Source organism: Coturnix japonica, chromosome 1, assembly GCF_054131305.1.
Source record: "Coturnix japonica strain WE chromosome 1, WE-NBRP24, whole genome shotgun sequence".
NCBI lineage: Eukaryota > Metazoa > Chordata > Aves > Galliformes > Phasianidae > Coturnix > Coturnix japonica.
In genome coordinates this window covers 83563704-83586076 of record NC_140663.1, presented here as the reverse complement: position 1 = coordinate 83586076, position 22373 = coordinate 83563704, and the positions used below count along the sequence as shown (strand labels likewise).

The 22373-nt window shown below is 41.7% G+C and overlaps 1 protein-coding gene across 3 annotated transcripts in view; it reads left to right on the top strand.

Annotated features, from left to right (window-relative positions):
- Nucleotides 1–7306: 7306 nt before the first annotated feature.
- The window catches only part of GABRR3 (gamma-aminobutyric acid type A receptor subunit rho3), a 38361-nt gene continuing 23294 nt past the window's right edge, over nt 7307–22373 (top strand). The window contains exons 1-3 of one of the 3 annotated variants that reach the window (XM_085526545.1): nt 7307–7523; nt 11220–11346; nt 18380–18885. In XM_085526545.1, the coding sequence (XP_085382671.1) occupies nt 18758–18885 (128 nt within the window). In that variant the 5' untranslated portion in view covers nt 7307–7523; nt 11220–11346; nt 18380–18757. Of the gene's footprint in view, nt 7524–11213; nt 11347–18379; nt 18886–22373 lie in introns of those variants that run through there. The other 2 variants (XM_085526566.1, XM_085526556.1) reach the window with 2 other exon arrangements.

Below are 22373 nucleotides of genomic sequence, written 5' to 3'. Positions count from 1 at the left end.
CACTGCTTGACATTTCTGCTAAACTCTCAGCTCTTAAAGGCACAGAATCGAAAGCTGACACTTAGAATTATGTTGGAACAGAACCTACGATTATGCTTTTTTTTGTGGTTTTTTTTGTGGTTTTTTTTTTTTTGTTTGTTTTTGTAATTTATGTAAGGCTGTTATTCATCTCTGCTAGAAGACACACTATTCTCCTGCATTAAGAAACCACTTTGTCCTTATCCATAAATACATCCAAGTATTTATTTTAACTACACTTAACGCTTTATCAGTTCCATAACCTAAGGTCAAGCTCGAGTTATCTCTGCTTCTCTCTCTCACTATTTTTGTACTATTCGCTCTCTGACAAGAGCTGAGAGACCACTGTGGTTCTGTAGCACTTCACTACATCACTGGGGTTTGAGCTGGTTTATTTCCCAAATCCCAGCCCTTCCCCCTCTTCCCCCCCCCCCCCCCCCCATGTATCTGATTAGTAGATTTTAAGGCTTGAAGGTACCAGGGTGATCGACTTGTCAGACCCTTTTGCCTCAGTCCCTGGAATTTTTGATCAGTTTTTTAGCCATTGGGTCTTGCATGTGTTTTTCTATTAGAAACAAAAGTGCAAAGAATAAGAAACCATCTCGTGGCTGGAATATTCTCACTGCTGCTTTTTGCTGTGTTTCTATTCTTCTGGCATTTAGCAAGATGTAAAAGTCAGTACTCTGATCCTGGATTTAATATTCTAGTGATGATCTCTACGAAATGGCACACCAATGCAATTACCTTCTGTTTCCAAGGACTAAAGGATCAACTCCATATTTTTATAGACAAATAGCTTTTAGAATTACTATTTCATTACCAGGGTTGGATAGTGCATATTTTCTTGGGACAGCCATAATAAGATTTCAGAAGAAAATGGAATGAGACAATGCAATTATCACCCTTGATTACTCCTTTTGTTCTTGTCTGAGTCAGTTCTGGGGGGAGGGAGAACCTCTTGTTTAGCATTTCATAAATAATCTCCTGACTTTAAAGGTAAATTTAATTTTATGACTCCAAGTGGCAGAAACGCCAGCAGAAAATGATAATTGTGTTCTTAAAGTGATGCGTCGAACACAGAGGACTGCAACTGATATGAACTGTAATGTGTGAGCAAAAAGCTGGTTAAAATGACAGAATCACAGAATCACAGAATTGTAGGGGTTGGAAGGGACCTCTAGAGATCTTCGAGTCCAGCCCCCCTGCTAAAGCAGGTTCCCTACACCACGTCACACAGGTAGGCGTCCAGGCGGGTCTTGAATATCTCCAGAGAAGGAGACTCCACCACCTCCCTGGGCAGCCTGTTCCAGTGAATGTGACTTGAATTTTTTTGTGTTTGTGTGAAAGAATTGATCCTCAACTTCTCTATCTAAGAGGTGTGGAACATGAAGACATTTCAAGGAGAACACGGCCATCTTGCCCTTCATATTTTTGTTTGTTTTGTTGTTGTTTGATTTTAATAATGCCAGGTAGTGAAATTCTCATTTTCATGGTGTCTGGGACAACACATCAAAAAAGAAAAAGCAGTTGAAGGAGTCAAGTGTGAATGATGTTAATCTATATTTCTGCTCTGCCTCATTTATCATTCTTGGTCAAGTACAGGCCTTTAAATCTTAGTTTTGACATAAGGCTTTCCTGGCCTGTTACTTTGGGAGAAAATGGAGTCTTCTACTGTCAGAGGATAAAAAGAGAAGCTCAACTAAGCTGCTGTTGAAGGCTTCTGCTGCTGATGCACTGCCATGGTGTGGCTCAGAAACCTTTTGGAGAATAGACCACCAATGAACACTAGACAACCAGAAAGAAAATTCATTTGAGTGACAGACTGAAAGCCAACATGGGCCACAAATGCTGGTAAGCTGGATAAGGTGTTACCCTGCTTGGGGAGGTTTTGGGGTTGGAGATGAAGTGTTCCCTGCAGCAGGTTCCTTGTGGTTTGGGAAAATGAACTACACTTCGGCACTAAATATCTCTGGGGGTTTTTTTGGCACTTGATGTTATACTTTTCTGGAAATGAGTGTGTTTTGTGAGGGTAATCCATGGTATACTCTTGGTTTTGCGTTAAACTTGGAATCATCATCTCCTTGGGCTTACAGTTTAGCTCTGGTGCCTGAACACTTGTGCAGTACAAAAGGATGATGTCTCTTCCACCAGTTTTCACAGCTGAGTCCTTAGAGTCCCACACCAGTCAGTCTCATCTTCTCTTTCCCAGCTTCAGCCAGGATTCCAACTCACACCTCTTCAATGCTGTGGAAGATTCAGGTTTATGGCAGGATGCAGGAAAAAAAAAATGGACTCATTATCTATTACCCTTCTGTAAACTGCCAAATATGCTGCTTATATACTTTGTATAAGACAGTCTTTAAGCCCATAAATCTTTCCCATCTTTGCCTAAGCAAGAAGAAATCAAATGAACGTTGGTATGGTTTTGTTTGTTTTAAAATGTTCATCACTCATGGCTGAGGCTTGAAATTGGGAGCTAGAAAAGAGCTGGGAAACATTTTGTGCCCAGGACACAAGGCTGTGTCTCCTTTAGGAGAACTGGTGGCTAGGAGCCTAGACAAAGGAGTGCACAGGGTTTGCGACTCTGGGAGGTGGAAGCTGTGTGGTTAAGAATAAGTGAGAAGGAATGCCAGTGTATTTTTAGTCGAAATTAGAGCCATGTTTTTAAGTCTAGGGCCATATTATCCAGTCTCCTCTTACACAGTGCAAAAACTGTGCTGCAGACTTAGCCTTCCAATGACAAACGTGTTCATATACAGACTGCTGCAACCTGAGTCTCAATAAACTCTAGAGAAATCGTGACAACTTGAGAGAAACCTGTCCTTAAACTATACGATCTCTTAAGCAGATAGCAGTGGCGCAGTGCTGAATTTGAGTGTTGTATATGCAGGTAGGTTTTTTTCTCCTATTGTTATCAGCTTCGGAAGAAGTTACAGAAGATCCTGTTTGTTGTGAGACTGTTATCACTGGAGAAATAAAGGGTATCACATTGTTATTTCTAGATTTCCTAGACTGAGGAGTTGCACAGAAATGTTACTATATCTGTCAGTTTGGAATGCCAGGGTAGCTGTTCAAATGTGATGCAGAGGAGCTATTTAGGGTAGTAAGAAGCTCATAGCTGCATTTAACGGCAAGGAATTTTCAGGGTGCCTGTGGGTGAAAATTACAGTGTGTGCAGAGCAAGCAGAATATTGCTAAGCTGGTAACAAACAGAAATTATTAGCAAGTTGTGACTCAGTCAGAACAAAGCATGTGCTGGTACCTGACCCACATTAGAGTATCAGCACAGACTTGCTTGTGGTTTCTTTTCCACTAGGCAGAGATGTCTCTGGTATCCTTGAGTTAGCCTGTCTGCACAGGCTTTTTCCTCTATACTCGACAGGTGTTTCTCTCTGTTAGCAAAGGACATTTAGAGCTCAAATACCCTCTCCAGGAGCCAAGCATAAATGAGATTACAGTTCTCTCCCTGGAAAGAAGATTGACAGCTGTACAGTGTTAGTGCAGCTGTCCTGAATCATAGAAATACCCCAGACAAAAGCCCAGCCTATTGCCTGTAAATCACTAGCTAGTGAAAAGTAATTCACTGATTTTCAGTTTTTAAGTGTATTTTTATTTTTAACTTCTGTGTGATTAGAGGATGTATTTCTTGACAAGGAGCGGGGGTGACAGAACCTGGTTAGTCACAGCACCTTTTCTAACTAGCTTTTCAAACTTCCTAAGCCAAAAGGATTCTTCACTTTGAGAACTTGCACCTACTTCCTCTGGGCTAAGAAAATCCGATTGATCTCCAACATTTGGACATGCAGATATTGTTCCCCGCCAAAGCGTACTTCATTTTTGTCTGAGCTAGTGACTACACATTGATATTGAATTCCTGCTGTCAAGTACCTCATTCTGAAAGGTCAATGGGAAAACGTATCCCTGTGGTTCAAAAAGTGTTCAGCAGTTAGTGGAATCTTACAGCCCTCTCATGCCAAATGACTTCAGACTGTAGTTCACTCATAGGCTGATAATGGATGAAGGTAAATCTAATTAGGAGGTATACTGGCAGGCTGATGGCTTTCATTTTTTGTGCCTCGTACTAGATGAAAGTATCTACATAATAATAATAATAGTAATAAATAATGAAAGCCTTCTCAGAACACTTGTCTGGCTGAAGGGCTGAGTGTTATAAATGGCTACTGTTATATCCTTACTGCGGGTTTGCAGCCAGACATGCTCTTCCTTTGTGTAATAGTTAATGGTTTTAAATGATATTGGAAAATATGAAAAACAATCTTTCCTGACAGGCTTAATTAGAAAAAAAAACCCAAACAACCATAAGCCTAAGACATCCAGTTATGTGTTACGTTGCCTGACTAAGGTGAGCATCTTCAGCTGAAGGAAAGCAGTGTAAAACCTGAATTACCTCTTCCATTTTAGCCATCACACACAGAGAATGGAGTTTGCTTTGCTTGGAAAATGAATGCCTTTAAGTTCCCAGTGGGGCAAAGCAGAATGTAAGCAGAGAAGTAAAGGGGTGGGAATAATTGAGGTTACGAGGCACCATGGGCAGTGGAGTTATCTGCCATGAGTAGGTAATGAGGAGGATGCAAACACTGAATCTTTCAATCCAGCTCTGTAGAAATATGAGACGAGAAGATGTTTAACAAATGGCTGGAAATGCAAAGCTATGCAGGGCTATGGAGATAGTGTTGAGTGAGATGAATTTGGCAGTTAGCAGTATAGAGGTGAAACTACATGGTGAGGGCTCCGCTGAGAAAACATAACGAGTATAAGGCAGGTGAAAACACTGATGTTGCCTGCAGAAAGACATAAAAATGTTAAAAACGGGGATCCGTCAAGCTGAAATCTGTAAAGCAGACAGAATAAAAAGAGAGCAGTTGTTGACAGTCAGTGAAGGAAATGTGGCAGAACAATCAGGTAAAGCAGCTATAGAAATGTCTCCTGTAACTCAGCAAGGAGAGAGTCACAGGTGAAGCGTACTTGAGGAAAACCAGGAAGAGAGATGGCAGAGAAGACAGGGTCCCATGGGACCTATGGAGACAGCCTAAGGAGATGATCAGCGCTGTTGTCATGGAGGCACCAGCTAATTTACTGACAGTCAGAAAGGTAGAGTGGGAGGAAGGGCAATTTTTCCAAGAAGACAAAGCAATTGAAAATAATGGAGAGAACACTAGGACATGAAAAGCAAAGGAAATGAAGGGACAGAATAAAGAGAGTGCAAAATGGGCTGCTTTATCTTGAGGTGATGCAAAGATCAAGCTCTTAGCACAACTGACATTGTTTGTAGAAAATGAAATGCCCTGAAAGCTGGGAGAAATATCTAGCAAATGAAAAATTGCTAGGAAATAACTGTTCTACTTGGTTACAAGTATAACTAGCAAAACTGAAATGTATGGATGCCAGCATGACCAGACTGTCAGAGGGGTATGTCTTATCTCTACCATCCCTTACTGTAGTGAGATACTCAAGCCACCATCTGCTCTTCACATCAAAAAGCAGAAACGTGTGGTCTTCCAGGGGGGGCAAGAGGGAGAGGTTTGTAGAAATTCTGCATTTAAAAGAAAAGTTTTCTGTCTGTTTTTTTTTTCCTGGTGAGGCTGGTATGTAGACCATCCTATGGTTAGTGGCTACCAGCATTAGTTTCAGGAATTAAGCATCCCTCACCACAGAAAGCATTATTACTATCAGAGCAGGTACCACGGATAGAAAAATGTTGCAAAATGAAATATGTCATTCTCTGGTGTCCTTCAAATCTTTACATTACAACTTTCGTCTAGCTTCTAGCTGAGTCTTGCTTCTTTTCACATTCTGCTTGTGGCACAAGATTTCTGAGAAGGTCAAATTTGTCAGAAAGTAAGAAAGAAAGTCAGAAAATGGAATAGTTACCTCTCAGCTTAATTTGCCTCACTGTGCATAAGGACAAGGGCACTAAGAGGATTCGAGGTGTTAATTGCAGATTTGTAAAGAAGATCTGCAAAATAAGGGGGCAAATAGCAGAGATGCCAGACTTCTAGTTTCACTGTCTTCCTTTTCCTTGCTAGTTTTTCTATCTCAGAAAGAATACCTTCCTCTCTAGAGTGACTGGTGCTTCTGTAATTACTGAGGGGTCTCTTTACTTCCAAAGCATCCCCCTTTGCAGTTTAAAGGTGCTATTTTGCAGCTTACACCTGCCTGATCTTCCTGTCTTGCTCCTTCTCCTTGTCTTGACTGCAGCACAGGCTGACTGCAGAAGTGAGGTAGGAGTGCAGAACAGCAATATCTCCCATAGCTTTTCAAAAGCTCAGAACGATTTGTCACTTGTGCACATAAACATCTGACAGAAACATATGGCAGGAATGAGCAATAGCCCCCTACGCTTGCTCACAGTGGAGCTGACAGGGCTGCTTGATCCACAGTACAGAGTAAAAGGGAAAAGGAAATACATTTCTTTGAAGCTGGGGGATTAAAATGTTCTCAAAGGTGATCTTTGCAAAGCAGACGCCAGTTCCAAGTACTTGCTTATGGTATTTGTCTTTCTCTTAAAAGCTCTGTCTCTTGTAGCCACACAGTCCAACTATCACAGGAATCAAAGCAGTCATGTACAATTTCTCCACTGTGTTGTATGTTTTGTTTGAGCTGGTGGCCTTACCTTGCTGTTGTTCTGTCTAGTCACTTCTAACTGCATGCAGTCCAGACGTAGTCATCCTGATGTCTGTCACCCTTCTTATGTGATTTCTACCCAATGTCCAGATGTTTCTAAGCCTGGATGGGTCAGTTATGTTCTCTTCTTTTTTTTCTTTTTCGTTTCCCCCTGACAAATAATGATGTTTTTAGTGGTGCTAGGAGAGAGAACTGTGCTAAGATTCAAGCAATATGGGGTATAGCATGTTTATTCTGGCAAGTCTTAATACAGGATTACCCCAGAGAGTCCTCTGTGCTTCTGAAGAGGAGGTGATGTGGCTGGAGCAAGTGGCTTTGGGCAGACCCAACCAGCAGGGAAAGACAAGAGGACCCCAGCAACATCCAGCACCAGAACTTGGATTTCCACTTGGATTTAGGGCTTCTCTTGAACTACTTCAAAATCCAGTTCCACATCCTGCCTCTGTTTTCTATAGTCTGTTCTCAGTGGACACTCTGTGTTGGCTCTTTCTTCATAAGGAAGTTTATACACCCATTGCATCTCGTGTTTTCTCATGTTTTCAATTCTATAATTTCTCCCTGGTTTCTTGGTAGAAGCCAAGACCACAATCTCTGTACCCTTCATCTGTCAAGATGGCAACAATGTCAATATTTTTTCCTCCCAGATACAGGTTTTTCATGCCTTCCTCATCTCAAAACAGTTGCATAATGCAAATGTTTCATTTCTGACAAGAGACCACAGAATTATGGAGCTTCTGTACTGTGCAATGTTCCTCTCTGGAAACATAAAAAAAAGCCTCTACTTTTTGATTCTGAATAGCACATGAAGTGAGGAGTTTCAACACCGATAAGAGATGAACTCATATCTGCAAGAACATCAGGTAAGATCAGACGGGCTTACCAAAAAATGTCGTATTTATATATGAAATCTAATGAAAAGCTGCAACAGCAGAAACAGAAGGAAATAAAAGTTATGGAGATTATTCTCTGAGTGATAATGGAATGTGAAGAACAAAGCAATTATCTGGCAAAGTCAACAGGGAAGGGAAAGTTCTGCCTTAAGAATTCGATGTCCTTCTATAACATGATGATGCACTTTTTGGATTGTTAGCTAGGCCTTCAATAATGTCCCTCAGTTCTAGGGCCAGTCTTGTTTCATATTCTTATCGATGATCAGGATGAAAGAGTGGATTACATCCTTAGCAAGTTTGCTGATGGGAGGTGCTGCTCATCATCTGGAGGTATGAGAGTGACCCCAACAGACTGGAGTTTGGGACAATCATAGATGGTGTGAAGTTCAGCTAAAGAAAATGCCAGGTTCTGCACCTGGGACAGAAAATACCAGATGCAGGCACAGACTGGGAGATGAGTGATGGGAGAGCAGTTCGATAGAAAGGGATCTAGGGGTGCTGATGGACAGTAGGCTCACTATGAGCCAACAGTATGACATGGCAGCCAAGCTATAAACTGCATTTCAGGGTGCATTAATCGATGCATAACCAGCCAGTCAAAAGATGAGATTCTATTGCTATACTTAGTGTTGGTGCAACACTGACTTGAGTATTGGGTATTGTTCTGGACTCTACAATATAAAAAAGGTGTTAATGTCCTTGAAAGTGTGCAGAGGAGGGCTACAGAGATGGTAAAATGGCTGGAATTCATGTCCTGTGAAGAGAGGCTGAGGACGCTTGGGCTCATTTAGACTGGAGAAAGGAGGCTCAGATGTGACTTCATTGCTCTCTACAGCTTCCTGACGAGTGAAAGTGGAGAGGAAGCTGCTGGTTTCTTTTCCCTGGTACCAATTACAGAACAAAGCTGTGCTAGTGAGGTTCAGGCTGGATGTTATGAAAGATTTCTTTGTTGTACAAGTGGTCAAATGCTGGAACAGGCTTCCTAGTGAGATGCTTTATGCCTCATGCCTGTCAGCATTCAAGAGGCATTTCAGTAATACCCTTAATAACACGCATTAACTTTTGGTTAGCCCTGAAGTGGTCAAACAATTGAACTTTTATCTTTGTAAGGTCCCTTCCAGCTGACCTCAATCTCTTCTATTCCATTCCATTCCAAATCAAAAAACAAATGGATTTTCTAATTCACTTGTAATCAGTGTAATTCCTACAGAGAAATTATAAACATCTCTATGTTTTCCCCTAACTTCCAATTTCTTAAAAAACATTTGACCCCAAGGCCTTGCATAGGAAATTTAAGTGCTGTTTTGGAGAGCTTTTGTGACCCTGAGATCTGAAAAGGCTCAGTGAGTTCTGAACCAGACTTCTCAAATCTCACTAGGTATGCTATATTCTTAACTGCAAGAAATCCCGCTGAGTTGGTGGAGGAATAGTGTCTTGGCTTCGGGCAAGGCTCATTTTAGGAAAAACTTGTAGTGAAACACTTGACTCCTCTATCAGGGGAGACATTAGAGGAATTTGGGCTTTTAGGAGACATTGTTCCTGACCATACTTCCCAGATGTAAAATGGCTCGTGTTTTGTTGGATATTTATTTTAACAAATCTTTTCATGGTGAAACTACCTTCCAAATACTTCCAAATATTCTGAGAACAGTTTCTGCTTCAACCCAATTCAGACTCCAGCAAAGACTTCTTCTTTTTGAGAAAGCCAGTCTTTTCTGTAATTGAATAAAGATAAGGGCGTCTTTCTGTAACTCTTTAACACTGCTGGAGGTATAAAATAAGATAGAAGTAGAAATGTAATTAATTTCTGTCTAGGTACTGGATGGAGGCAAATGAATAGCCACAATGTGTGTTCACTTTAACTGTGAGCTTATTTAAGACAGGAAGCAAGATCAGGGAAATCAATTTCCCCTTCTCAAACCATTCTAATGACTGGCCAACAATTGCTGCGTGGTCTTTTGTCCATGAGATGCTAGCCTGGGAGTTTCAACAGCAAGGACATGGTGACAGCCATGCCACAGTGGTAAGGAGCTTGATGGCAGCTAATTTCTGCTTGTTTGCCTGTGCAGATGTCTCTACTGGAGCTGTCAGATTGATCCTGGTAACCACCTTTGCTGACAGCTCATGAAGCTCTGTGTTTCAGAATCTGCAGTATCAAAGTACCTTCAGGCTGTCAGTCTGTAAGCTGCCAGAAGATCTACAGATGAGTGGACTGCAAGTTTCATAGGCCCATACATGATGACACAGAGGAAATAATGTGCTGCAGGCAGCACTATGCTTAGCTCTGCCTGTCTGCTTCAATTTTAGCTCTTTAATTTCCTGCGGCTGCAAATCATGGTGAAGGGCTGTGCTGTGATTTAAAGATTTTGCCTTATGCTACATGTGTTTTTGAACTGAGACCATCATTTTTTTGCACCCATCCATAGGATCTTTATCTGCTGCTCCTTGATTTTCTTTAGAAATTGTCCTTTATTAAGAAAGTTATTTTCATTAAGAAAAAATATATATTCAAGGGGTTGTGAGGACCTGACAAAAATCACTTGCTGTCTTCTAATCTAATGAATGTTGAGAGCTGCTGCTTTTACCTCTAAAATTTGCTACAGAAAAAAACAAAAAGGGAACTGGGTTAGGCTTGCCATGTTTAATCATACTGGGCATGTATGCAGGCAGCTGTTTAGATGAGCTGTGTTTGCATTTGTCTTTATCTTATCGTGTGCTGTTCTGTCAGCTGAGCCTTATAAAATGGAATGTGGACTCTTACATTCATAGTGAAAGGGAAGCCGGTGGCCAAAACCTTCAATACTTTTCAAGTATTTTTAATTCTTTTCCCCACTAAAAATTGTAAAATGGATTTTTTTTTATGATTCCTTGCTTTTGCTCTGGGATTTTTACATGAATAATTACTCTAACTTCAGTTAAAATAAATACATATATATATATTTATATAATGTTTTGACACTCAGTGACAGGCATGCATATGATTCATGAGCCTTTACTTCATTGTGACTTGCTGCATCCTTACCTATACTTCCCATTTGAATTCTAATTGTCATCTGTATTAAAGTGGGATTCACCCCTTTCTTTTGTGTAAGATTTAGAAGGAGATTCCAATGTAACAAAAACACATTATTTTCAGTGATGACAATGCAAATAATAACATTCTTATGTAATTTTTTAATATATTTGGGAGTGTGTATTAGTGTATTTGCTGAGACTTACAGCCTCTAATTGGCAAGCTGTGTTCTGAGCGAGAAAAGATAAAAGTGAAAGTTTATAAAAACACATGGAAATATTCATCCTTATGAGAAAACTTAAGGCAAGGAGGATATTCCAAGTGTAAGCAGAAATGTGAATTGTTGCCAATGGATGTTAAGCTTTCTAATTGCTTTTTACTTGAGTCTGTGTAGTATAATTTTCTCTCTGTTGCACTGAATCACGATATGCTGGACCCTGTATTTCTACACCTTTTTTTCTTTTTGCTATTGCTGAAATCCTTGATATGCAGCCTGAAAAAGGAAGAGGTAAAAGAAACCTTGTGAAAAGCAGAAAGGAGAGAAATGTATTTTCAGTAGAACAATCAAAATCAATTTATTTTTCCTTAACATTCCACAAAATATAATTTCACAGCCCTAAGCTCTTTGCCTCTCATTCAGTTCTCTCTTACAGTGGGAAGAGACTCGTGATGCAACAACAGATGCTGCCACCCTGATTTTTGGGATGATTAAAAAGAAAAAAATTAGTAATGAAGACAATCCCTCAGTATCACCGTTGGTGGGAGAAATCCATATACTCAGTAAGTCATCAGATCACACAGGTTTGGTGTATTTGGGAAAGGTCTGTGGGGCTGGGAGCTACAGTGTGTTGATGGAGGGAGCAACACTGGAAGCCTGGGAGTGTTCAGAGTTCCTGTGCTTTGACTGAGCGATGCCTCCTGCTTTGGGAGGGTCATGCTCTTTGGGAGCGAGTTACACAATTATGTGTATTGATAGCAGCTGCACGTTGCACTCCATGTGATGAGTGAAGCTCCTTTGTTACAGAAAGGAAGAAAGAAAAGAAAGCAAACAAACACTTCAGAAATACTGGAGAGAATTCTGCAAGTCTTGCACGCTCTGTTCCTGAGCCTGTGAAACCCAATGCTTTGCTACAGGTTTTAATTAACTCAGTGTTCTTTCAGAAAGAGGCATAAATCCACTGCCACTCAAAATTAACCTAATTCCTGGCATGGACTCAGAGTTGAGTATCGGTTATCTTACACTTTTGGAAATACCTCATATACGAGTTGGCACATACATTACCCCATCCACACAATATTAACTATACTCCTGCCATCACAGGGTGCTGAAATGCATTTCCCAAGCATAATCTGTTCTTCTCTTCCTGTTCTCCAAGTCTGCACACCACAGGCTGACTCCCACAGCTATATCTAACAAATTTATCACTTTCCTCTCTGTGGCATTTTCCTGAATGTGGATGTAGAACACACTGTAATGTAATACTTGGCAGAACCATGTTCTCTGTAAAACAAAACTATGTTTCTTGTTACTGGAAAAGCTTTTAAATGTGACCACTCAAGACTGAGAAAATACAAGGCAAGTAAACAGTAGCTCACGTCTGCTATTTAAAATCAGCTGCCTTCAAGTCATCCTGAATTTCTGTGCTTGACAACTTTTGAAGTCTGGGAGCAAAATGCCGATGACATTGTTCCCCAAATTATTTCCACATCAGCTCATCTGTGGTGTTTATTTCCACAATTTATTTTGACGTTCCTGGTAAAATTGGTGACAAATGTAGGCTATTTGCTAAGGTATAAAAATGCCTTTTGCTAAAAGGATCAGATTAAAATTGATAAAGGAGTGTGAGATGTAAGGAACCTGTTCCCCTTAAAATGTCATGCCACCTGCATCAGGTCACAGCAGTCAGTGCTGATGGCTTGCCACCTGATGCCATGTGGCAGGGGCTGGGTGATAGTAGAGGACACTAGCTGTGTTGAGGTATACAATAGGGTCCAGTAGCTCAAACCAGTTTCTGTACTTGAGCCTGTATCTCCTCCTCTGTGCCATGCAAATTACAAGATCTCCAGCATGAACAATCACAAGGAAATGAAAACAAAACAAAATGAAAACAATACGGAGATAGCACCAAAGAATGACAGTAAAAAATGGGGTCAATGGTGGGCTCAAGGCAGGTGTGAAGAAGTGTTTATCCTCATGCTGGGCAGCTCTGCTGTGAAGTTCCCTGCAGCAGGCTGTGGTGGATGCCTGTGCTCTGTAGTCTTTGCAGACAAGGATTTATGGAAGGAGAGTTTCACTTCTGAGCAGGCTCCTTCTGTATTTTATCGCTACCTAAAGTTATGCTGAATCTACATGAGGTAAGTATGTTACTGATACAAAGTGAATCTTGTTTTCTGGGTTTTGTTCGTGGAAATGTCTGTGGTTGCTTATTTTTAACTAATGAATTTAGTAATAGAGCCTAGAGAATCTCCTGTACGAGGAAAGGCTGAGAGACCTGGAACTCTTCAACCTGGAGAGGCTGAGAGAGGATCTCACAGTTTATTAATATCTAAAGGCTGGTTGTCAAGTAGATGGGTCCAGGCTCTCTTAAGTGGCATGCAGCAGCAGAACAAGGGACAACAGGCACAGACTGGAGCACAGGAAGCTCCATTACAAGCACTAGAAGAGCTTCTTTACTGTGAGGGTGACAGAGCCGTGGTACAGGTTGCCCAGAGAGGTGGCGGGATCTCCTCCTCTGGAGATACTCAAGACTCACCTGGATGCTTTCCTGTGTGCCCTGCTGAAGGGAACTGCTTCAGCAGGAGGTTGGACTGGATAAACTCCAGAGGTCCCCACAGTTCTGTGGTTCTGTAATTTCTTCACCTTTTCCTGGTGTTCTTACTTCCCACCACTCTGACTAAAGCCCATCTTTACGAAGCCACTGCCTTTAAATCATTTCTGATCTTCATTTGTAGAGTGCAATGTAGTACGGTCTAGCAACGTTCATACATCCTGCAAATCCCCAGCTCTATCTGCCTGCCAGGCTTTGCTTCCCGCTGCCCCCTGGATGAGGACCCTCTTCCTCAGGACAGCTGAAAGCCGCCCTGGCTTTCTGTTCCCACCCTCACTCATTTTTAACGTCTTCCTCCTCCCGTCGCACCGCCGGCTGGCTGTGGCAGCAGGGCGAGCCGTGTAGACAGGGCTCTCTACCCCCCAGCAGCGAAGCCTCTCTCGCAGCCCCACTGCCCCAGGAGGGTTGAAGGGAAAGGCAGGAAGAAAGCTCAGGGACCACCGCCCCACACCTCCGGGCTGAGGGGCCGGGGATGGCCGTTCGAGAGGGAGAGAGGGAGAGAGGGAGTGAAGGAGTGAGCGCGGGCGGCGCTGCCACCTCGCGGCCATTGGGAGCAGCCGTTCCCGCCTAGCCGCCATGTCGGTGCTGCGCGTGTCATGGCGCTGGCAGCCGGAGGGTGCTTCTGTCGAGATAAACGTTAGAAAAACCTAGATTTATCGAGTTAAATTTGGCCGCCCGTTTGGAAACGAGCACCTGCTTTGCGATTTGAGCATCTGTTTCTCTGGGAGTTATCAACGGGAAAGGAAAGGCTGGAAAACGGTCACTGAGTTGTACCTGGTGGCTTCGGAAGCTCTTTTGTGTCCAACAGTGATCAGAATTTAATCGATAAATAAATCTGTCTCTGTTTTGACTGCAAAAATCAGAATATTTTGCAGTGCTGAAGCTGAGAGGCACATATTTTCCACAGTTCAACAGGTTGTTTCTTCTCCTCGTGCTTACAGGTGACAGCAAGAGGAATTTTGCACAGATGCAAGGTATTTTATACATTGGTTCCCATCTGAGATATACTTAACTCCTGGTCAACAAACCAAATGTGTTCTGATAGCCCTCTGTAGAAGAGCTTAGTGAACTTCAGGCTGGCAGCAAGAAGAGGGCAAATGCACTTGCTGATTTGTATTGTAGTCTGTGGAGGGGAATGAGCCAAACGAGCTTCCGATAGCAATTAGGATCTAACTGTGGAGCACCACTGGGACACGCTGGTATTTGCCAAACTGCCAGGGAAGAAAGAGAATCGTACGCAGTAGATATTGCTTTCCATGTTGAAGCACCCTCAGTACACTCAGGCTTGTTTTTTCTCCTTCAAGACACACATTGTCCCTTAACAAGAGGCAATAAAACTGATGATTTTCGTTCAGAATTGCTCTGTGAAAGCTAAGCAAAGGGATTTTGGGGCTAAATTAATTAATCAATTGGTCTGTTGGGGGCAGAATGGCAAAAGGGAAAGAATTCTCTATTTAGAAACTGAAAAATTGGAGTGCAAAGAGGCAGAGAAATTGAGGCAATTGTTTAGCTGTCCGTTACTCTTTAATGAACTGCACTATCACTTGATGAGCCATGGCAGCTGAATGTTCACTCATGAGAAGAAAAAGCAGAGTGCTGAAGTTACACTTGATTTACAGGACTTTATCTTTCACCAGAGTTTCTTGCATATACACTAGCTTTGTACGTTTCTCAGAGTACTTACTTATTTTAAGATATGTTGGCCACTCAGGTGCCAATGAAGCCAACTGGAAGCCAAATGTTTTGTATTTCTCTCAGTGGTTTCTGAGCTAATGTCATTTCCAATTGCAATTCTAGAGTTGAAATTGCAGATTTGAGGTTTAGTTCTGCTATTAATGCAAGCATTTGGGGAGCTGGACAAGTGGTCAGTACAGAAAGTTCTTGCATAAACATGCTTAAGATTCTATGTTTAACATCCTAATGTGGCTTTGAGATGAGCCAGACTTCACAGGGTGTCAGAACCAAGACCAGAACCCTGGGCTCGATCTGGATCTGGGTGACATATGTCTGTATACTGTCTCTGGTGACAGTGCAATTACAGATGTATTGACTTCACCATTCACTGATGCCAGGAATACTCTGTGTGACATGATAATTTCATAGACACTGAAGTGCTTCATTCATTCTGGGCTCTGTAAGGTGGATTCATGATGCTCAGGCTCTACTTGTCTCTCACTTCATCTTGTTAAGAATTGAGAATGGGCGCCTTATTCTCGCAAGTTGGTGTATCATCTGTATTGATATAAGCAGAGTCCTTGATTTTGACTCTTGTGTATCTGCAAGGGACCACAGTATGAACAGTAAGCGCTATGCACTGGGCCTGTTACCATAGAAAAGCAGAACACTGCCTATTCTTGTACTGCAGTATTGCACTCTAACTCTCACACTGACAGCTCTGGTTAATCTGCTTTATATGTTTTGCTGTTTGTAATATCGTCCGTCTCTTCTGCTTTTTACAATGTGTATTAGAAACCCACATCTTTCAGGAAACTCCTAAGAATGCATTGTCCTTGTTTGGTAAATCCTCCATGGAAGATGGAACTTTCTATCTCCTTCCCCCATTGTGCTTAGAGAGGATGATAGCCACCAGTTCCAGATAAAGGTGATGTTAAACTCTACAATATGACTTTCCCCAGAGTCTCTGGAAGCAATATGGGTGTTTATTACTTCCAGGGAAGACAGCATATACATATTGTTAACCCTTTGTAGGTGAGGTCAATGGTTAGCAAAGAGTTAATACAGATAGCTGAACATGCCATTAAGACCTTTGCCACACAACTTGCAGCGCAGTTAGGTTTTTGTTGTTATTGTTTGTTTCTTTTATCTGGTTTGCTACTGTAGCTGTTACTGTAATGCCTGTGTTTGGGCAGGGAAAGCTGAGGACTCAAAGGCTCTTGGATGTTTTCTCTTGCGTGATTTAGTCAGATACTCCGATACTTAGATGTATGTAGGCTGGATGAGACTAGACAGCTTAACCAGATAGGCTTGGAAACAAGTATTATTTCCAAGTGTTTTCTCTACCTGGAATGAATTCTCATTAGTGTTATTATTGAATTTTCCTTTCCCCTCTAGACAACAGTACAAATAAATAGAGCCTGTTAAAAGGCTTATATATTTTGGCATATGTTTACCTTCTCTAAATGCTCCGCCCTAGAGATACACTTAAGAGCTGTTGGAAACACTATCTGGCTGACACCAAGTCAGGCTACAAATAATCTCTGGAACTGCTGAGCAAGAAAGGACTGCAATGTGAACAATGCGGAGTGAGGGGGGTAATAATGGTGGAAGCCTTTGATCTAATCTAACACTGATTGGGAAGGAATATTTTCTTTCTTTCTAGTCACAGGAAGGTAGCTTTTCAACTCCAAATGGAAAAAGCAGCAGGAATTAGCTGTTCCTTGGTAATCTCCTCCTGGAAATAATTTGCATCTGATAGTTATTTCGTGGGCCAAATAGATTTAGTTGAAAAGCACAGGGGACTTCTAAGTAGGCAGATGCCTACATCACAAAATGATTATCCTGTTATGCTTTGATGCTAACAGTCTCAGCAGCTAAAGTAGTGGGTTGTTTTTTTATTTCCCTGTTTGTTTGTGTGACTCAGGAAGAAGCCAGCTGTGAGGAGACCTGAATTACTTCTGCTTCTTTTAGATGGCGGTCAGGGATTTCCACCTCTTTAATTTTCAGCTTCTTCTCTCTCAACTTACAAGGAAAGAACAATAAACATGTGCTGACAGTTTTGGTAATTACTGAACTTACTCTTAAAAGGATGTATTGACTGTGTCAGCTAAGAAGGTGTGTGGGCTATTGCCCAGTTCTAAGTCCACAGGAGTCATAGAAGTCATAGAATTACCCAGGTTGGAAAAGACCTTGAAGATCATCAAGTCCAACCACAGCCTAACCAGTACCCTAACTCTAAAAACCCTACACTAAATCATATCCCTGAGTACCACATCCAAACGGCTCTTAAACACAACCAGGGATGGCGATTCAACCACCTCCCTGGGGAGCCTATTCCAGTACCTAACTACCCTTTCTGTAAAGAAGTTCTTCCTAAGGAGATCTTATCATCTTTAACTGGAGAAACAGGCACTCTGAAATTAATGCCTAAGAAGCAATTTATTAATAAAATGTTTTGCAATTCAGTTTGCCATTGAACAGGCAGAGAATCACAGAATCACAGAATCACAGCATGATCTGGGTTGGAAAGGACCTCAAGGATCATGTAGTTCCAACCCCCCTGCCTGGCAGGGCCACCAAACATACACATTTACTAGATCAGGTTGCCCAGGGCCCCGTCCAACCTGGTCTTGAACACCTCCAAGGACGGGGCATCCACAACCTCCCTGGGCAGCCTGTTCCAGGGCCTCACCACTCTCCTAGTGAAGAACTTCCCCCCAACATCCAACCTAAATCTTCCCTCTTTTAACTTAAAACCATTTCCCCTAGTCCTGCTATTGTCAGCCCTTTCGAAGAGTTTACTCCCCTCCTGGGAGTAAGTTCCCTTCAGGTATTGAAAGGCTGCAATGAGAAGGCTAAATGAAATGAAGATAACATTAGGGTTGGTGTAGGGATACTTAGGCGTGCAAGCACTTCATACATTTAGGATAAATTAAATAGATAGCTGCAGAGCTTAGGGGGAAAAAAAAAAGATTGTCAGTATTTCCCAATGTTAATCAGGAGTATTGAAATGAGACTTCACATGTAAGTTGGACTTTTTTCGTGACATTATCCATTCTGTACTTACAGACAAATTGCTTTATATTACAGATCACAGAATCAGAAATGATGTTAATGGTTGGAAAGAGAGTGCAATGTAGCCAGTTAATGAATGAGCTTGACCTTTACAGAAAATTATTTTGAGCGGACACACACATATACAGAAAGAAAGATTAATTTAGAGACCTTTGTCATTAAAGCAGATTTTTGTATGGTTTTGTGTGGGATTTAAGGGGGATTAAATGTTTGACATCACTTTGCCTGCACAGGCTATGCTGAAGAGGTTACTGAGCGGGTGATGGAGAATTCGAATATATGCCTGTGCTGAAACAGTGGAAGCAATGGATCAGACTGCAGCCCAGCAAAACAAAGTGCTGTATTTTCTACATTTCTGAAAGCAAGGTGCTTCTGATTTGACAGCAGATGCTGCAGGGATGTAGAGCTTAAGGAATTGTTATGTTTTGCCAAAACACGAGGGGAACTCAGAGAGGACATCAGAACTGGGATGCCACTGTTTTCTTTCTTCAGTAATGCCTTGCTTCACACGCATCCTTTTTATGATATGCTGTTTCTAAACAGTAAAAACACTAAAAATAGAAAGTCAGCGAGGTGGATTGGCTGATCGGGTGCATTTATCTTTGGAAGAGATGGTCCTGGTCATTAAGCTTCTGTTCTTCACCTGCCTGTGGCCGACAGCAGTGCTACACAGCTCCCAAAGCCAGCATCACCATCTTCACCATCGCCAGCAATTCTCATTCTTAAGAAAGCATAACAGGTAAGCAGCGTGTTCCCTCTATCTATGTTCATCTGATGAACTTTGTGCTGTCTGCCATCAGTCTTTCAATGCATCCTGTTTGTTTATTGCCCTGTTTTGCCAGTTTCTGAATTTATACTGTATATAGTGTATGGACAGGGTGTTCCTAAAAGAGAAATGTTAAACTATTAATTATCAGAGGTTTTTCATAACCAGACATTTCATGCTGTGATTTCCTGTATGTTTCATATGACTGTGCACATGCCCACACACAGCTTCTTGAAATTGTGTGATATCAGTGTGCTGTCATGATAAGTACTGAATATTTTAGCTCTCTCAGTCCCATTACAAGAAGTTAAAATGCCTTCCAAAGTTTGATGCCAACATTATAAAGTGACTTCTATTAATAAAACAGCAGAGTAACTACACTATCGAGATACTGAAGATGTTATGGTACTAAATATGGTACTAAAAATCTTTAGCCTGGAGAAGAGAAGGCTGCGGGGTGACCTCATTGCAGCCTTTCAATACCTGAAGGGAACCTACTCCCAGGAGGGGAGTAAACTCTTCGAAAGGGCTGATAATAGCAGGACTAGGGGAAATGGTTTTAAGTTAAAAGAGGGAAGATTTAGGTTGGATGTTAGGGGGAAGTTCTTTACTAGGAGAGTGGTTAGGCCCTGGAACAGGCTGCCCAGGGAGGTTGTGGATGCCCCGTCCTTGGAGGTGTTCAAGACCAGGTTGGACGGGGCCCTGGGCAACCTGATCTAGTAAAGGTGTATGTTTGGTGGCCCTGCCAGGCAGGGGGGTTGGAACTACATGATCCTTGAGGTCCCTTCCAACCCGGGTCATTCTGTGATTCTGTAAATGAGGTGAACTGTACTTTATGTTTATTGATGACACAATGTGCTCCCTTTCTGGAATATGCCTTTTGCTTTTAGGTGTTGTAAAGGAGACTGTATCCATTCTTAGTCTTTCCAATCAAGTAGGTGGATTAAAAGAAATAGTCATACAAAGCTTTCTACATTTAAGTTTCTATGCAAAGTGTTTGAGCTTTTTCCCACATCCAGTTTCATATTTAGACATGGGGCCTCTCACAGCATGTAAACAGACACCGACTGCCAGTGATAATCCATCAATGTCTGTCTTTGTAGAAATATTGGAGACATTGTAATAAGTAGCCCTATTTAAGGAAGGAGAAATGATGCAACTGTTGCACTTTTTCATGTCCTTGACACCCTATTAAAATTGACAGGGGAACTGATAGTTTGTTCATAATAATCACCCATTGGGGAAAGGTAACAACATTGGACTCCCCTAGTGTGGGTAAGCTATTGTTAAAATTGCATGCTTTATAACAGGCATACAGCTGTTTACATTCTGTATCTCTCCATATGTGATAATCCAGCAGTGATATACCCCTGAGTCCTTACAGATCTCGTTAAAATTGTGGTTAAGCAACACAGGGCAAGAGAACACATCCCAGTGACACAATGGAAGTGCCTGCAGACACTATATAGCTTAGGATTTCTGAATTCTGGATTTTCTCAAGGTCATTGGTTCAAGTTTGGTCTAAGCCAAGTGCTCAGGAGCAGAACGCCTACTGACAGACTATTTCAAACGCTAATAGTGTCGGAGTGAATGTGAGTGCGCAATTATTTGCTGTAATAAAACAAAATAAACAGAATTAGACCTAATATCAGAATAGAGTCTAATCTGGGACTTTATTAGTCTCAGGAAGCAGTTAAGAATAAAATTGAAACGGAATAAAATACCTTCTTGTTGCTGTAGGGGTAAAGGTCTGTTTTAAGCTCACTGATACATTTTTGTCAGCTGTAAAAGGGAAACATATGCTACTGTTATTTGCATGTATCCTGTTCTGCAGTAGCTGAGAGGAGCTGCTTCATGTCTGGCACACTAATTTAAAAAGCATAAGAGATGCCTGATGGGAGGAGACAGCAAATGTGACATCCTGCTGGACATTGCTGATCTCTTGCCACAAGAAAACAGGTGAAGAACAGGAACAACTCCATCTTCACAAACCTTTACTAGTATCTACAAATGGATTCACAGGAAGGTCTTGTGAGACAATCAGAAGAAGGATGTTAACAGAACAGAAGCAAGGAGGATTGTCAGCACCACATTCTCAGATAATGCTGACTGGGGTAGCAGTTTTCTTTATGTGAGGCAAAGGTTTGACCTTCTGTATCATTTGCTAGGCCCTCGTGATTTAAGATTTGGAACTGGGAAGAAGACTACAGGATCTGAGCCATAGAAGATACCAAAGCTTAACAGCTGCACATCAGCTTTTCTGTGGAATGAATCCAAACACATTCAATTTCTTTTTGTTTGATTCTTTCTCTGATTCTGATTCTAAAGACAGCATTATCTTCCAGTACATTGCAACACGGTCTGACTTTACACCAGCCTGTTTTTCTTTCTGGGGAAAAACCTTTCAGCCAGCACCAGAGTTATTAGGGACACAGCTGACAGATGGCCTTGGTTAAATGGGTGGCCTTTTAGAAAGAATCCCATGTGAAAATGTTACTTAACCTACAAGTTCCACTGGTTTAATAGAGTAACCCAATTCTCCCTCCAAAGCTATTTGTCTGCATTCTCTTGTAAAGAAGATTTTAAAGCATTAACCAAAAGTACATGAGAAAGAGATTATTTTCATGGTCCATTTCCTAAAGCAAAGAACAAAACATTTGACTGTCCAAATATTAGGCTTTTTGACCGTACATATTGCTGATGTCACAGAACACTTGGGAATGCAGAGAGGAGAGGAGGGGGGTGGGGAGACAGAGAAAGAGAACTGTACAGTTTTGATGCATACGGTTATCTGAGTGATAAACGTTTCTGAGATTACATTGCTATATAATGCCACAAACTCTCCTGGGAATAAGTTCTGTAATTCTACCTTTTGGCTGGTAGTAGCTGGAGTACCTCAGGAATGTATCACTGTAAAGAATCACAGAATCACACAGAATCACAGAATGACCCGGGTTGGAAGGGACCTCAAGGATCATGTAGTTCCAACCCCCCTGCCTGGCAGGGCCACCAAACATACACCTTTACTAGATCAGGTTGCCCAGGGCCCCGTCCAACCTGGTCTTGAACACCTCCAAGGACGGGGCATCCACAACCTCCCTGGGCAGCCTGTTCCAGGGCCTAACCACTCTCCTAGTGAAGAACTTCCCCCTAACATCCAACCTAAATCTTCCCTCTTTAACTTAAAGCCATTTCCCCATGTCCTGCAGAACTTTCTTTCTGACCATTAAATCTAGGGCCCTTCATGGTATTCTTTTCACAAAAGAATCCTTCAGAATACTCTTTTCATAAACTTACCTAGTTTCATTTTGAATGTGAGAATTTTTTTCTCCACTATGGGAGGATGGTACCTTGGGTACTAAATTAGTGTAACAGAAAGCAACGCTTCTCCTGCCTATTATTCTTGGGATGTGAGTTTCAGGCTTTTCAAAGTCTATGAAGATGAGAAAGGTGCTGATAAG